Source organism: Notamacropus eugenii, chromosome 5 (genome assembly GCF_028372415.1).
Source record: "Notamacropus eugenii isolate mMacEug1 chromosome 5, mMacEug1.pri_v2, whole genome shotgun sequence".
In the NCBI taxonomy this organism is placed as follows: domain Eukaryota; kingdom Metazoa; phylum Chordata; class Mammalia; order Diprotodontia; family Macropodidae; genus Notamacropus; species Notamacropus eugenii.
The window spans coordinates 79764994-79783116 of record NC_092876.1 but is presented as its reverse complement, the minus strand read 5'-3'; the positions used below and the strand labels follow the sequence as shown (position 1 = coordinate 79783116).

The following is an 18123-nucleotide window of genomic DNA, read 5'->3' as shown; positions in this document are numbered from 1 at the left end:
AAAGGAATCCAACTATCCTCTAGAAAGGGCTATGGATTATCAGTGCTTTGAAATGTGCCTTTGTTGCCTGGCAGCTGGAATGATCTGTCTCCTTCCATGAGCTCTGTTGTCTTGTGCTATGTTAACCTGTTGGCACCTCTCCCTCATGATGAGTGCAACAGTGTATTGCTCCTAACCGTTTTGTCTTGCCCTTTGTTTGTCTCCTTGTCCTTCTGCTCAGGTTCTGTCCCGCCCTCTCTAGGAGGCTCTGTAGGCAGTGTAAACGGATACCACACCTGCAAAGGTGAGCTATACCATCATGACAGCACCTTCTGTGTTGGATGTGTTAGGGCAGTGTTTGTGTGTGCATCTGCATCTGTTTCCATGGGAGCAGAAGAGCTGCTGCCAGGATCAGTATGATGAAGGCCAAAAATAATGCTAATTATTGTTATTATAAATCCTCCTCCTCCTCTCAGCCAAACTGGGCTCCCACATCCCAAGAGAATGAAGTTGTAGCCCTGATTAGTATTTTAGGCTGAGGAGGTGAGCCACTTGTGACACCAGGAGTTCTTAAGGAGATAGACCTAGACCTGGAGGTTAACTCTGCCATTCAAACTAGATGACATCCAAGGTCACTTCCCATCCTGGGCTTTTGAGGCTGCCTTAGAGAGAAAAATAAACCCAAGGCAGGAGGTATCAAGGCTCTTTAGAGGTGGTCATCTCCTGCAGCATTCTGCTTCCAAAGAGGGCGGCCTCTAAACAGAGATACAAAGACAGGGGGATTGGGCAGTCCTGATAAGGCATCAGCATTGGCTTTAGTACTCTCCTTACTTAGTCACTTGTCCCTTTGAGGTTATACAGCTGGATAAATAGCCAAGTCTAGAGCCAAGAGGTAGATGAATAGGAGCAGTTTTGTTCTGTGTGAGTAAACAGGAAATCCTTAATCTCTACTGTAACCTGGGGGAAATTGCACCTGTAGAACTTTAGTCCTAAAAGGCAATAAGTGATATCTGACCCAGAACTGTAGATTTAGTGGAAGAGGAATCAAATCCTGTGCTCTATATCACTATACCAGAGTACCACTAGAAGGGGGAGGATGGGCATCAAGCTCATATAACTATTCCTAACCTGCCTTCTGTTTCTCTGAAACTTAGATTTGACGGAAATCCAATGTCACATGTCCGATGTGAGCCAGCAGTATGAGAAGCTGGGTGGGGTGCTTCAGGAGCGCCGGGATAGCCTTCTGGCCATGCTCAACAGCATGCAGGAAGTTCAGGAGGAGGCAAGCTCTCTGTTGCAATGGCTTGAATCTAAAGAGCAGGCCCTGAAAGCTCTGGAAGCCTCTTCATCACCAACTAAAACAGAGACAGTGAAAGCCCAAGCTGAGTGCAATAAGGTATGGTTTCCATGGCAGCAGAAACAGCATCCTAGACTGCAGGGGACACTCATCTGCTCAATGAGACTTTTGCCACAAGTTAAGAGAGCATGAGTAAGGTACTGGTGCTGGCTAGGCTTTGGTAAGCAAAGTATTTAATACTGAGGAGATAAAGGTTTTCAAAATATCTTTGGTGAACTTATTACTCTCCTTACATTTGAGTTTTATCATCAAGTTTAGAAACAACAATCATAGAAAGGGATTCATAATATTTCAGCACTGGAAGGAACCTCAGAGACCAGTCAGGTCAACCTGTACCTGAATGCGAATCTCTCCTCTCTACAGTGACTCCAAAAAATGTCATTCAGCCTTTGCTTGAATATCTCCAGAGACAGAATTCACTGATCCATGAAACATCCCATTCCACTGTCAGACAACTCCAATGTGAGGTTTGTTGTTGTGTTGAATGGAAATCTGTATGCTATTAAAGTTGTATCCCATCAGTTCTAGTCCTTCCCAAAGGGACTAACAAGAACAATTCTAAACCTTTTTCCATGTAAGTAGCCCTTCAAAAGAGAGTGTGTGATCATATTTCCCATAAATCTTCTCTTTACAGGTTCCTTTAACCAACCGTTTTATGAAATGATATCACTACATGTTCACCCTCTTATTGTCATGTTTCAGATGGTCAGTGCCTAATATCCTTCCAAAATGTAGTGCCTCTTACTGCACACAATATTTCCCTGATGATCTGACCAGAGAGGAATACAGGGTTATTGCTTTCCTTGTCCTGGATCTTTATTGGACACATTAGCCCATTCATAAAGGGATCTGCATAATTTTCTGCAGTTTACCATAACACTTTTGTGAACTCCCATTTGGGGTGTAGGTAGACAACAGTTAAAATAAATTCATGAGACCAGAAAACAGTGTGGGTCGTTGCTAAAGTGACAAAGACAAGAATATATCATTAGAAAATATGGTGATGTTTGGAACACTACACGCACACATGCACACGCACACACACACGTATGCGTGCGCACACACATGCATGCACACACACACACACACCCTCTCCCTGCCAGATAATTTTTAACATTCAATAGTAACACTATATTTAGTCATTATCACCTTTTGGATCAGTGGGCCCCACAGCTGTGCAAACTTAGCCTCTGGATTGTTGGGGCTTTATAAAAATGAGATTTATCAATACAAAAACAAAATAAGAAGAGGAAAAAAAAAAAACCACCTCTGCCCTCTAGGTTGACATTTTACAGTAAAAATCAAGACATAAAAGATTATTTAACAGTTGTTAATGTATCCAGGAACGTGGCCCAGCTCACCTGATGGGATGGAAAGGGAGAAGCCTTAGACAGGAGCTAAACAAGTACCTAGCACATAGAAACAGCTTTCCCTTCTGGGATCTGGAAATGAGCACTCAGTCCTCTGCATGTGCAAAACTACCATGAATTTAGAGGAGGCAGAGGAACACCATCAGGTAAGACATCTGGGGTATCTTTCCCTTTATAGCTATGAGTGAGATTCCACTGGCAAGTTTTGTGCGTTGGCCTAAGCTCGTTAAGACATTGGGCCCAAAGAACATGAAAGGGACTTTGCTGTGAGGAAACTGTGTCACCAGGTCATGTCAAGCTGCCTCATTGATAGCATCTTCTAAGCCCTTTTCCTGAGTACGTCTCTGGGTTAGAGGTCGTAGGATCCTACCAGCAGAATCATTGTAGAATCAGGAACAGAGCTTGTGTCACCCTGATTCCTCTGTAAATTCTGAGTACCTTACTTGTGCTCTCTTTAACCTGTGACAAGACTCTCGTTGAGCAGATGAGTGTCCCCTGCGGTTTGGGATGCTCAATTTCATACCTAGCATAGTTTCTTGTCTCTCATCTTGTACTGATAGGATTTTTGCTTCTAGGCCTTCTTGGCAGAATTGGAACAAAATTCTCCAAAGATCCACAAAGTAAAGGAAGCACTGGCTGATTTGTTGAAGAAGTATCCCAACTCACAGGAAGCAAAGCACTGGAAGGAAATGCAGGAGGAACTAAGTAAGTTATTGCAGAGATTTTATTAAACTCTTTAATTTCTAGGTCTTCCTTATTACCGCTTTAAGGCAGATGCAAAGTGTTTTATGGCACCTACATGCCAGGAAAAGGAAAAAAACTGGTTAACTCATATAGGCAGATCAAAAGTCTTGACATGATCCAAGAGAAACCCAAATATAATCCTCCTTACCCTCCAGAAAGGCTTCCCCCTTAACATCAAATGTCATCTTGCTTAGACAAACTAAGAACACTGATAGTTTATCCCGATTTGTTTTGTTAAAGAAGTAAAATAATGGATGCTGGGTTGTATTAGGAAGGCAATTATGAGAGGAAACCTGGTTGCTAAGGGAGAGTGAAGGACCAACTTCTGCTCATTTTTTTTTGTCCAGGTTCCCGGTGGGAGCGGGCCAATGAGGTGACGGCAGCACGGCAGCAGAAACTGGAGGAGTCGGCCAACCAGCTTGCAAGCTTCCAGACTGCTGAGGCCCAGCTGCGGCCCTGGCTGATGGAGAAAGAGCTGATGATGAGTGTTCTGGGGCCCTTGTCCATTGACCCTAACATGTTGAATGCACAGAAGCAACAGGTCCAGGTAAGAAGGAAGCCAGGATGGTGAAGGGCCAGCAGAGGGAAGGCATTGATGAAGCCATTCAGTTCTGGTGATCAGGGTTTGACATCTGTTACCTTCATTTGGGGGTCTGCTCACATTTCCATTGAAAGCAGTGAATGCCATAGAAACTCAGGGAGTCACTACCTGGTATGCTTATTCTTTTCCCAAACCCTGCCCCCATCCTCTAGTCCAGCCCTCAACATGCTAGGTGGTACAGTGGGTAGAGCACCAGACCTGCAATCAGGAGACCTAAGTTCAAATCTTGCCTTAGACACTTACTATCCATGCTACCCTGGACAAGTCACTTCACCTCTTGTCTACTTCAGTTTCATCCTCTGTAAAAGAGGGCTAATAATAGCACCTCCCAGGTTGTTGTGAGGATAAAATTATTTGGAATGTAATACATCACATAAACGTTAGATATTTATAACTGCTGTTGTTGTTAATATTACTATTATTTTATATATGAGGAAACTGAGACCCAGTGAGGTTAAGGTCCTAGGCCACACCGGTGCTAACTCTCAGAAGCTGAATTTGAACCCAGGTCCTCATCCGGTAGGTGTGGCTAGGTGGCGCAGTGAATGTAGTGCCAACCCCTTGAGGTAAAATTGGGCCTCAGACACTTACTAGCTCTTGATCTTGGGCAAGTCACTTAACTCTGTTTGCCTCAGTTCCTCATCTGAAAATTGAGCTAGAGAAGAAAATGGCAAACCACTGCAGTATGTTGGCCAAGAAAATCCAAATGGGGTCAAGAAGAGTTGGGCATGACTGAAAAACAACCCAACAACAGTAATAACAATCTCATCCTATGGCTCCAAAGCCTGGACCTGTTTCTCTGTCCCAAATCTGTGCCCAAAAGAAGTCACTGTAATCCCTCTGTGTCTATGTTTCTTTATACGTAAAGTGAGGGAGTGATATAATATGATTTCTAAGGTTCCTTCCAGCTCTGAATCTGTGATACCATAATTCAGATACTGAAGATACTTTTCCAAAAGCTAGGGGAGCAATTGGAGCCTTTCCATATGAATATATAATGAATGCCTGCTGTCTGTTTAGCAGTATGGGAGGTGTTATAGGGGAATAAAGATGGGTTGGAGCTGAGTCTTAAAGCCGGGAGGCAAAGGCAAGGTGGGCCAGTGTTACAGGCATGGAGTGTCTATGTCACTGAATCTTAAAGAGTACCTGGAGGAGACTTGAAAGTTAGGAAGAGGGCGTTGGTTGTGAAAGGCTTTAAAAAATCAGGGAATTTCATATTTGATCCTGGGGGTAATGAGGAACTCTTAGAGTTTATTAAGTATAGGAGGGTGACCTAAAAAAATTTCTTTGGCAGCTGACTGGAGCATAGACTAGAGTGGGGAGAGACTTGAGGCCAGGACACCAACCAGGAGGCGTTGTGGAGGTGCAGGTTGATAAGAGCTTGTGCCAGGGTGGTGACTGAGTGAGTGAAGAGAGATGTGTGTAAGAGATCTTGTGAAGGAAGAAACAACAAGAAGACAGATTAGTTACGTGGGGTGAATGCAAGTAAGGAGTCAAGGCTGATATCAGGATTTCAGACCTGAGTGACTGGGAGAACAATGATAGGGAGGTTTGGAAAAAGAGAGGGTCTGTAGCGAAAATTCTTTTTTGAATATGTTGGCTTTGAACTGTCCCAGAGGCAGATAGTGATTCAGATCTTGAGGTGTCAGAAGCAAGATGAGAACTAAATAAATAGATCTGAGAATAATCTGTGTAAAGATAGTAATTTAGTCCATGGAAATTGATGAGATCACCAAGGAGATAGTAGGGAGGATGAAGGGAAAAGGGCCCAGGATAGGGCTCTGTGGGATACCAAATGGTTGTGGCCTGGAAGAAGGTTCAGCAAAGGAGACCGAGAAGGAACAGGCAGAAGAACAGCGTCATGAAGGCCTAGAGAGGAGAGAGGATCCAAAAGAAAAGGGTGATTGGACAGCCTCAGAGGCTGCAGAGAGACAGGATGAGGATTGAGACAAGGCCGTAGATGTGGTCATTAAGAGTTTGTTGGAAGCCAGATTGCAGAGGGTTTAGAAGAAAGAAGAGAAAAAGTTGGGGCATCAATTGTATATGCTTTTCTTAAAGTATTTAGCCACAAAAGAGAGGAGAGATGTGGGATGATAGCTAATGGGGATGGTAGAAACCAGGTGAGGGATTTTATTTGTTTGTTTGAAAGAATGGGGAAGACACAGAGTCAAAATTAGGGTTAGGGTCAGAAAAGCAGCTAATAGATAAGGAGACATTGAAGATTAGTGAGAGAGTGAGGATGATATTGGTCCCCTGAAGAAAATGGGATAGAAGGGGATGAAGAGTACATATAGAGGAGTTTGCCTTGACAAAGAGAAGGGCCACCTATTCATGTGAGAAGGGTAAAGGAGAAGATAGTGGGTGAAGACAGTGTAGGAGGAGATAAGCTCTCTGTGTGACTGTTTTTTTCAGTCAAGTAGGTTTTGGGTTTTTTTCCCCCCAGTTTTTTTCAGTCGAGTATAATATGAGGCAAAGCTCTCAGTGAGAAGGTTGGGGGAAGAGTTGCCATGGGAAGCTTGAAGTGGGATGAAAAGGTTTGGAATTCAGCTGCTGTGATGAGTGCAACAGTGACTCTGTTGGGGAGGCATGAAGCATGCTACCCACTTTTTGGCAGAGAAGTGATGAACTTGAGATGCAGACTAAGACCTAAGACGTATATTTTTGTACAGAACCAATATGGAAATTGTTTTGTTATGGGGACTTTATTTTATTTTTATTTTTCTCAGGTTTCTTTTCCTCCCCCCAGTGGAAAGTGGAAAAGGGGATAGGGAAGGATAGTTGGGAAGGTGAAAAGAAAAGAAATAAAAGAGGATCATTGAAGTATCTTTTTTTAAAGCATAAAAAAGAACAGAAAGAAGACCAGATAAAAGCACAAGCAGGGAGCTTTAAAAACCATAACTTGAACGTTTTATGTAATGAAAGAGAAAATCTAGCTGTACATTAAATAGAGATCTGCAGTTTCATGTACAAACCTCTTTTTCTTTTCTGCTATTTATATGAAAATTACCAATTTTATTTTGTATTTGTTAATTTCACAACATTTTTTAAAAATAAATTGTCCCACTAAGAAGGAGGTGATGTGTTTCTGGTATATTGAAATGCATTTCCCCATAGAAACAGTTTTATAAATGGTGGATAACTGTAATTGTAACATTACTATTGGTATTATGATATTTCAGTGGGGAAAGTAAGCCTTGATTTAAAGCATGGTTTCCATGGGAAAATGACTTTCATCAGTAAGTTGGAGATGGCTTATATACATTTAATTGCTAAATTGGTCATGATTGTAAGTGTTGCAAGAGCTCAGAAAGGAGAACCTCTAATAGTATCTGCCATTCATATGGTACCTTAATGTTACAGGAGCTTTAATGTTAACAAGTTGGCGAGAAAGTACTGGTCTGAATTGGTCTCCATAATGTCACTAAACTCACCAGCGAGTACTTAATTCTGTGAAATCATAGGTTCAGTCCCTATCCCTATCTCTTTAATGTTTGCATAACAGTTTATATCCACTGTTTCATTTGTGCCTCACAACAATCTTATGAGGTAATAACACAGCAGGTATTATTATCTTCATTTTACAGATGAGGAAACTCAAACTCAGGGAGGTTGGGTCTTGCTGCTGATTACGTAGCTAGTGTCAGAGGCAGGACCTTTAATCAAGACTTCCTGACTTTGCTAGTACTCTAGCCCTACATTCCATTGTCCTTCAATGAGAAAAAAATTTGAAGTACTGAGAAATTAACTGATGAGCCCAGCCAGTAGTATAAATAAAATAGGCCTCCTGACTCCCAGTACCACATTCTGAGTTGTTTTTTACAGGATCATGTCAGTACCTAAGAGAAAACAATCCACAGAGCAAGCTGTTTCAGTCCCCTGCATATCTTCAAAATCAAGTTTCTTTCCTTAAGTATGATTTTTGTCTGTAACCAGAATAATGGCTTTAGAATTATAGGATCATAGACTTAGAGCAGCAAGAGACTTTTGAGGTCATAAGCTCAGTTCTCCTCACTCACAGATAAAGAAACTGAGGCCTAGAGAGGAAGTGACAGAAATCAGGATTTGAACTCGGTTCCTCTGATTTGAGTCCTCCAGTACTTTTTCTTTGTCTTCTAGAGACCCAAATTCTTTAGATCCCCATGACTTTGAGAGAACAAGCTTCTTCCAACTCTATGTCTCCCTTAGTGACTGAAGCTCAACAGAGCAGAACAGATAAGAAGAAGTGAAGTGGAATTAAGAAGAGATCCTTTCCAAACAAATTTTTATAAATAGCAGTGCTTCTCCCCCCACCCCACCCCCCACACCCTTCTGGCACAGTAGCCCAGTTCATATTGTTTTCTGGTTTATTTCCAAAGTCATTGACAATTGTTTGGAGAGTTCTAAAGTCAGTTTTGTTTTGACACTGTTTTTAGATCTGTCTTTTCTGTCTAAACAACTCAGTGTTATTTCTGTTTCAGTTTATGCTAAAGGAATTTGAAGCTCGCAGGCCACAGCACGAGCAGCTGAACCAAGCAGCTCAGGGCATCCTAACGGGCCCTGGAGATGTCTCTCCATCCACTCGCCAAGTACAGGAAGAACTCCAAAGCATCAATCACAAATGGGTCGAGCTGACAGACAGGCTCAACTCCCGGTCCAACCAGATTGACCAGGCTCTCATCAAAAGCACTCAGTATCAAAAGCTGCTCCAGAACTTATCTGAAAGGGTAAAGGCTGTTGGACAACGACTGAATGGCCAGTCAGCCATCAGTACCCAGCCTGTTGCTGTGAAACAGCAGCTGGAAGAAACAAGTGAGATTCGGTCTGACCTGGAGCAGCTGGATCATGAAATCACTGAGGCCCAGACCCTATGTGATGAGCTGTCCACACTCATAGGGGAGCAGTACCTCAAGGATGAACTGAGGAAGCGTCTAGAGACAGTGGCCCTCCCTCTCAAGGGCTTAGAAGACCTAGCAGGTGAGGTGCTGTTAGAAATACTCTCTGATGTCAGAGAAGGTGTTTTTTCTGGGAATATAAGATATGTTCATTTCAAGGAAGGAATTTCTTAATCTCTGAAATCCAGTTTCTTCTCCATCTCTGTGATTCTTATCCATGACTGGAATACTGGCTTCAGAGTTATAGGATCATAGATTTTAGAGCTGAAAAAGACTTTTGACATCATGTACTTCATCCTCTTCATTTACAGATAGGAAAACTGAGGCCCAGAGATTAAGTGACATAATCAGGACCACAGAAGTAGGAAATGACATATCCAGGATTTGTCTCTGATCAAGGCAGCTAGGTGACACAGTGGGTATAGTGCTGGGCCTGGAGTCAAGAAGACCAGAGAGGCCTCAGACGTCCTAGCTGTGTGCCCCTGGGTAAATCACTTAACCTCTCTTTGCCCCAGTCTCCTGTCTAAAAAATGGGTGCAATAAGAGTGTCTCCCTTCCAGGGTTATTGTAAGGCTCAAATGAGATAATAATTATAAAGTGCTTTGTTAGTATAGCACCTGGCACATAATAAGTGCTGTAAATGTGAGCTGCTATCATCATCATCATCATCACAATGGCGGGCCACCAAGATGGTAGAAGACCTCAAAACCATGTGTAACAATAATGATGATGACGATGATAATAATAGCTAATATTTATATTAGTGCTTTAAAATTTGCAAAGCACGTTAGAAATATTGTCTCATTTTATCCTTAGAACAACTCTGGGAAGTAGGTGCCATAATTAACCCCATTTTACAGGTGAAGGAACTGAGGCAGATGATGTTAAGTGACTTGCCCAGACTCACACAGCTAGTAAGTATCTGAGGCCAAATGTGAAGTCAGGTCTTTCTCTTTCCAGTTCTAATGCTCTGTGAGCATCTATTGAAAGAAGTGGCTGGGGATATTTAATCTGTAGAAGAGAAGGGAAGAGTAGGGGGTAGGGAATATGATGACTGTCTTTAAATATTCAGAGGACTATCACATGGAAGAAGGATTAAATTTATTCTGTTTGGACTCAGAAGGAAGAACTAGGAGCAATTAGTAGAATTTACAAAGAGTCAGACCTAGTCTGAACATAAGGAACAGCTCCCTAAATTTGAAAGATATCCAAAAGTAGAATGCGTTCCCTCAGCAGGTTCCTTCCTGCTGGAATGTAGAAGGAATTCTTCTCCAAATATAATTGTACTAAGTGACTCCTGTGGTCCCTTCTGAATGTGAAGTTACGTGACTCCAGTTATCTCCTGAATTTCTGGTGGCCTTTCGTAGAGTAGTGTAGACTAACAGTCTTCTCCCACCTGACCTAGGTGTGGTGCTGTTGCTATGGTTACTCCACCTTAACTAAGCCCCATCAACACAGGAGGCTGCTTATGGGAGTGTGGATAGACCTTAAGTACTTTTTGAAAACCTTAAAGCAATAAACAAATAGGAATCATAATTATTAGAGAAACAATCCTTCCTAAGTTTTAGGCTTATCATCAGAACACTGGATTTGAAGTCAGCAGATATATGTTTGAATCCCAGCTTGGGTACAATATGTTGCCTATATGACTGTAAACAAACCACTTCTCTATTTAAGTTTTTTCATGTTTAAAAAAGAGAATTTTGCTAGGCTAGCTGATTTCTAAAATTTCTTCCACTTCTAAAGTTTATGATCCCACAAATATACTTTTAACAGTCAAGATGAGAGACTTGTACTCTTAGGTCTGTTCGTCATACTTTTCTCTCACATCCACATAATTTTGTCTTTTCTCACACTGATACATAAGAAACATCTCCAGAACTCTATCTCTAGGCCATAGTAGGACTGTAGACTGAAATCAGAACTTTGTTCTAAATCCATTGCTTTCTTCTTGGGAAAGTGTGATTCCCACTTCAGTTCATTAGACTAGAACTTTTACACTCAGCAAACTTACTTAAAATGCCTTCTTCAGTCTTGATTAATTTAAATTTCATTTCAGCTGATCGCATGAATAGACTCCAGACAGCTCTTGCCAGCACCCAACAATTCCAGCAAATGTTTGATGAGCTTAGGACCTGGCTAGATGACAAACAAAGTCAACAGGCGAAGACTCACCCAATCTCTGCCAAGTTAGACCGGCTACATTGTCAGCTTCAGGAGCAAGAAGAATTCCAGAAGAGCCTAAACCAGCGTAGTGGTTCTTATGAGGTGATTGTAGCTGAAGGGGAATCTCTGCTTCTCTCCGTGCATCCAGGGGAAGAGAAAAGGACTTTGCAAAGTCAGTTGGTTGATCTCAAAAGCCATTGGGAAGAGCTTACTAAAAAGGCTGCTGACAGACACTCTAGGCTCAAGGACTGTATGCAGAAGGCTCAGAAATACCAGTGGCATGTGGAAGACCTTGTGCCATGGATTGAGGACTGCAAGGCTAAGATGTTGGACTTACAGGTGACCCTGGATCCAGTCCAGCTAGAGTCTCATCTTTTAAGATCAAAGGCCATGCTGACTGATGTGGAAAAGCGCCGGTCCCTGCTGGAAATGTTGAACAGTGCTGCCGACATCCTAATCAATTCTTCTCAGACAGATGAAGATGATATCCGAGATGAGAAGGCAGGGATCAATCAGAACATGGATGCCATCACAGAAGAACTGCAAGCCAAAACGGGGTCCCTTGAAGAAATGACTCAGAGGCTCAAAGAGTTCCAAGATAGCTTTAAGAACATTGAAAAGAAGCTCGATGGGGCCAAACACCAGCTTGAGATCTTTGATGCACTAGGCCCCCAAGCCTGCAGCAACAAGAATCTGGAGAAGCTTCGAGCTCAGCAGGAAGTGCTGCAGGCCCTGGAGCCACAGGTGGACTATCTAAAGAACTTCACTCAGGGCCTTGTGGAAGATGCCCCACAAGGGTCTGATGCTTCTCAACTTCTATGCCAAGCTCAGGTCACTGAGCAGGACTTTATGGAAGTCAAAGAAAGAGTGAACAGCAGCTGCATGACAATGGAAAATAAACTTGAGGGCATTGGCCAGTTCCATTGTCGAGTCAGAGAGATGTTCTCTCAGCTAGCTGACCTAGATGATGAACTTGATAGCATGCGTGCCATTGGCAGAGACATTGACAGCCTCCAATCCCAGATTGAAGACGTTCGTCTATTCCTCAGCAAAATTCAGGGCCTAAAATCAGACATTGAGGCCTCTGAAGGAGAGTGCCGACAAATGCTGGAAGAAGAAGGAAGTCTAGACTTATTAGGACTTAAGAGAGAACTGGAAGCCCTGAGAAAACAGTGTGGCAAACTCACAGAGAGGGGCAAAACCCGCCAGGAGCAGCTAGAGCTTACCTTGGCCCGAGTGGGAGACTTCTACAGCAAGCTGAAAGAGCTCAATGACATGACCACTGCAGCAGAGGACAGCGAAGCCCTTCAGTGGGTGGTGGGGACTGAAGTAGACACCATCAACCAACAACTGGCAGACTTTAAAGTAAGTCTACATGTTTGTTTTTTTAATCTTTTTTTTTGCCTTATCTTTTGGTTCTTTGAACAATCTTATCCTTCCTTGTAGCAGATCCTTAATATCAGTTAGAAACTGATTGTATGGAGAAAATAACTGTTAATGGAAGACCTTCTGCTTTTCCCTGCCTCTTGTTACCAATCCATGGTATAAAAAAGACAAAACTTCCTCCTGGAGTTTTAAGTGCTACATGAAAGCTTTCATAGACTGGAAGCTTAATGTGAGTCAGTAATGTGATGTGGTATCCAAAAAACCTAATACAGTTTCAGTCTGTGTTAAGAGCAGCACAGTACCTAGACCAAGGGAGGTAAGAGTTTCTCAGTCTTCTGTTCGATCTGACCACATTTAAAGAATTCTTCGTAGGCCTAGCTACACTTAAGGAAGGAGACTGACAAGCTGGAGAGCAGGCAGAGAAAGGTATCCAGGATAATGAGGGTTCCCAAAATCATGGCTTCTGGGAGTTACTTGAAGGAAATGGAACCATGTTTTTAGCATTGTGAAGGACATAATTGTTATTTTCAAGGATTGTAAAAACTGTCACATGGAAGAAGGATTTGATTTGTTCTGGTTGGCCTCACAGTAGGGTGAGGATAAACTTCTAAGGGCTACCTCAGAGTGGAATGGGCTGCCTCAGGACTTGGTGGGTTGCCTCTGACTAGAGACCCACAAAAAGCAATATAACAACTCTATGGAGTTGCTCATTAAAGGACTAGACTACATGGCCTTTGAGGTTCTTTCCAGCTCTGAGACTGTGATTGGTAGGTTTCTTTTATTTTTCTCTTTTTCAGTAACCAACTCTGGATTTAGGATCTCCTAAGAGATTTCCAAGTCTTGTTTCTTATTTCAGTGATTACTCATTAAAGCCAGTGACATGCCTTTTTGATTTTGTAACTTGAAATGAGAAGTCAGCTGGTTTTCTAACAGAAATAATTGTTTCCTTGGGCATTTTGGTTCTTTGCTGTAATTGGAATGTCCAGCTCTAAAATGCTGTAATTCTCAGTGAGAAATTAGGGGAAATTAGACTGGTCCCTAACTAACACTGCAGTGAAAATGCAAGAAGTGAGGAGCCTTAATTCAGAAAGACCCTCCCTTTGGGCCTGACTGTTAATCTGCATTGTGTCTGTGTGGGGTCTCCCTTGCAGTGAATGACTCTCTCTGTCTCCATCTGTTCATGCCTGTGCTGATTACGTGTCTCCACTATCTCCTTCCCAGTGAGTATTGTAACATGAAAGATCTTGTTAACTAGGGTCTCCCTTCTGACTCCCAGCTAGTGGCTCCCATCCTTCCAGTAAATACTTTTCATATCACACACCCTCAACCCCCCTTTGTGACTGGATTGTCCCTGTTATGAAAACCCTAAAAGAAATGGAGGCATGCTCAACTGAAGGACAGGACAGGTGGACTTGGGGAAACCACAGCTTGGTAGCAGATAGATATGCGTGTGTGTGTGTGTGTGTGTGTGTGTGTGTGTGTGTGTGTATCCTGGTCCCTATACTAAATTGTGAACTCCTTCAGGTCAGAGACTGTATTTTATTGAACTTTTGTATCTTATCTAGGGGAGGCACAGTGCTAGGCAACTCAGTGCAATAAAATCCAACAAATGTTTCTTGTCCTGCTCCTTCAACTGGGCAGAGCAGTGAGATGGCACAGTGAATAGAGTTTCAGGACTGGGGCAGGAAGACCTGAGTTCAAATAAGGCCTCAGACCCTTACTACCTGTGTGGCCCTGGGCAGTGACTGACCTTCCCCAAGCCTTGGTTTCTTGTCTAAATTATGCAGATGTTGTTTGTATTTCTTTCTTCATAGAGTATTGTGAAGAACATTATAAATTTAATAATGCTATGTTAATCAAACAAGGCTCCTCCTTACTTCTGGATTCACAACTGTAGTCTGGGGTATTGACGTTGCCAAGAGTGATTTCAGGAGGGAGAGAGAAGATACAGGAAAGGCCTATTATAGGTGTTGAGGCTTGGATTAGTCCTGGCTTTGAGGCTTGAAGTTGCCTTGCTGCCAGAAGACATAGCCTTGTTGACCAGGACCAGGATACAAACACAAGGGAGAGGACAGTCTCTCTTCCTAAGTAGAAACAGAAATGCCTGACAGTGAAAAAAAACGTGAAGTAACTGGTACTTCTTTTCAGTAAGTAAGCAAATCAGGAATAATTCAAGTCTAGTTAGAATTTAAGGCCTTTAAAGGTCTTCACATCTCTTCCTAGTCAGTCGTTGCCTAATTCACACTGAGCTCATGGGAAGTTAGAACAATGTAAGGGGGTAGGAGGGGGGTAGGGAACCATGTATGTCAATCCTCCTAGATCCCTGGAAAATGAATGAAAGGAAGTTCTCTTTGGGTCCATTCTAATAACTGAGTCACAATGTTTTGATTCATTTTCATGACACGAGAGTCTAATTCTTTAGTTAACGAATTTTAGTCAGCAACTAATTATATTTCCTCCACGTTAAGGTCATAAAGTATGATTCCTGCTTTCAATTTCTAACTAATTTTTTTAATGGAATGGAATTGAGCTGGACCACAAACATCAAGCATAATATTAGCTTTGAGGTTTCACCACTTCTTTTCTTTTTTATAAATGAGTATCAGGTCCTCAGAGCTAAATCAGTCTTAAATAGGAGAAGATCTACATTTGTTGGGTCAGAAATCCCTGAATCTGAGGTTACCAGACTGGATTGGCCCCAAATGGAATGAGTTTGGAATAGATGAAGTCTTGTTTGACAAAGGACATCCCTCCCGCTCTCCTTAGGTCCCTCTCCACACACACTTGCTGAACTGACTTGAGACCACAGAGCAGTGCTAGTAAATCCCTGAGGTCATGAAATAGCCTTCAAAAGCCTACCAGTTTTGTGGGAAGAAGGATTTCCTTTTCAGAGACTGGAGAAAAACTGAAAAGTCATTATCTCTGGAAAAGGTATTTTTCCCATGTTGTTTCTGCATAATGACTGGGATCTAGACATCAAATGAAGATCTTCTTGGTGTGAAATGTAGCATAGAATTTTTAGAGTTTGACAGGACCTCAGAGGTCATATAGTCCTACCCCCTCATGTTATAGATGATAAAACTGAAGCCCAAAAAGATGAAACAACTTGCCATACAGACTCGAAGTAGGCAGAATGGGAATTAGAACTCATGTCTTCTGATTCTAAATCTAGTGCTATTTCTCTTATACCACACTGCTTCCTTCACTCCGAATAGTCTATGGCCACCAGATGTTGGCCTATATCTATTAAGCCAACTGGCTCATAGTGGAATAAAAGAACCATTTCAGAAAACTCAAATGAAGAAATTGAATGTTTCTCTATCTTCTATCTACTGCCAAAATAATCTTCATAATTGAGTGATCATATTGCTCCCTTGCTCAGTTAAATTTAGTGGCTCCCTTTTGTGTAGATAACAAAAAAGAAATTCCTTAGTTCAGCATATGAAGCCCTCTACAATTTGGTTCCACCCTGCCTTTCCAGAATTTATTGATATGACACTCCTTTATGTACTATGGCAAAATCATACTATTGGCTGTACTTCTCATCTTGTTTTGCCCTTTCTTGCTTCAGTTCAGTCATGCACACCATCCTTCATGCCTCTAGAACAGAGTTCTGCCTCATTTTTGCCTGTTGAAATTTTTATCTTCCTCCAAGACCCAGCTCAAGTGTCAACTTCCAAGTAACTTTCACCAACTTCCCTTCTTATCACCAGTCCCTAATGGAAGTAATCTCTCCCTCCCCAGATTTCTCAGAGCACTCTTGATTTCTCCTGTGCCTTATTATATTTATTTATATACGTATCTTATTCCCACCTTAATAAACTCGTAGGTTCTTGAGAGCAGAAACTATAATTTTATCTTTTTATCCTCAGCACCAAACAGGACCCTACTTCCATAGGGATTTAATAAATGCCTATTATTGAATAGAAAAAGCAGCATCGTGTAGTGGAAAGCTCACTTGATTTCAGGGCAGAGGACTTGAATTTGAACCCCAAATTTGCTCTTTTCTGCTCTTGTGATCTTGGACAGGTCATTTCCCCTAGAACCTCAACTTTCTCATCATCAATAATAAGGCAGCTGGATAGTGCAGTGGATAGAGTATTGAGCCTAAAGTAAAAAAACCTGAGTTCAGATTCAGCCTCAGACAATTACCAACTGTGTGACCCTGGAACCCAAGTCTGCCTTGAAAACGACCTCCCAAGGCTGTTGTAAGGATCAAATGAGATAATATTTTTAAAACACTTAGCACAGTGCTTGGCACGTAGAGGCACTATATAAATGCTGGCTATTGATAACAATAATTCATGAAATTTTTTTCCAGACAAAAGTGAAAAGCCTAGTGTCTGGACTTGGTGAAGGAAAGGAACTTAAGGTATACAGAGGGAAAAGAATAACAAATAGAAGATACCTTATTTTCTTGTAGCTTATGTCAAAGGATTATGTCTATGGTGACTTTTCCTGAGAAGGGTAGAGAAAAGACTCCTGATTTGTGGAATAAATTGTAATAATAAAAGAGCTTTCCTCACTGTGGAATTTCCCCAGGCTGATTTTGCTCAGTCTAGGGCTTAAATCATCCTTCATATCACACCCCACAACCCCATGTTCCATCAGGGCCTCCAAGTCAGTAACCATTTCAGAAGCTTTTGAATCAGCCATACTTATGAGCCCCAGTGTGCTAGTCAGAGTAGAAACACTTTGTGAGTGCAGTCAGGCTCCAGGATTCCTGGTATTCCCATTCAGATGCCCTAGAAGGCATTTCTGTCTCAAGGAAAGTAAATGAAAAAAGGGCTCAGGCGGACCTCTGGCAGTCTTTTCTGGTTCAAAGGTTTTTGAGCTGTCAGAGACCCTCAAGATCATCTAGTCTGATCTAGTGCCATTCCATTATAGATGAGGAGGCTGAGATCCATTTAAGGTAAGGAACTTGTCCAAATATACAGAGCTGGTAATCAGAGCCAGCAGGTAAACTTAGTTCTTTGGAGCTCTTTTTCATTTCCCCTGTCTCCTACAGGGTAAAATCCCAATCCCTAGTCACATCTATCACTTTATTTTCTTTTCCTGTAGTTAACTCATAAATCCAAAGAACCATAGAAAAGTTCTTTGAGTACAACCCTTTCATTTTACATATAGGGAAATTGAGACCCAGAAAAGAGAAAGAACTTGTTCAAGATCATGCAACTGGTAAATCATGGCAGATTTCCTGATTTCCAGGCATATTATTTTCCCACTATTCCTTGTTCCCAAACCCCCTTCCCAGTTGCTCTTTGAAGCCAGAACTTAACAAAAATGTGATTTTAAATACCTCCATCTCTTTTTATGCTACCTGAAAAGCAAGATTTCAGTAGGACTGTCAGAGAATTTTAGAATTATAATTGACCTCAAAGAGATCATTGTATTGCCTACAAGCCCCTAAACTTTAAGAAAAAGAGGCTGAAGTGATGTTGACAAAGTGATGCTCCCAGTCTGCAAAGTGATACTTTAATCCAGCCTTTCAAATAATTGCAAGGAATTTATCAGCTCACTAACATTTTTGCCAACTTGTCCCACAAAAGTTCTCTGGGGAGCAATATATTAGAAGAGCATTCTTTCCCTTCCTTAGGGAAGCGTCGATATGGGAAATTGGTAAAGATTATCAGACAATCAAAGGCCTAG

At 41.9% G+C, this 18123-nt stretch overlaps 1 protein-coding gene across 17 annotated transcripts in view; it reads left to right on the top strand.

Annotated features, from left to right (window-relative positions):
* Positions 1-18123, top strand: part of MACF1 (microtubule actin crosslinking factor 1) — a 398300-nt gene that overhangs the window by 283196 nt on the left and 96981 nt on the right. For 15 of the 17 annotated variants that reach the window (XM_072609962.1, XM_072609963.1, XM_072609950.1 and 12 more), the window contains 6 exons: positions 221-283; positions 1134-1375; positions 3282-3411; positions 3798-3997; positions 8509-9004; positions 10982-12453. In XM_072609962.1, the coding sequence (XP_072466063.1) occupies positions 221-283; positions 1134-1375; positions 3282-3411; positions 3798-3997; positions 8509-9004; positions 10982-12453 (2603 nt within the window). The remainder of the gene's footprint in view (positions 1-220; positions 284-1133; positions 1376-3281; positions 3412-3797; positions 3998-8508; positions 9005-10981; positions 12454-18123) is intronic. The other 2 variants (XM_072609965.1, XM_072609961.1) reach the window with 1 other exon arrangement.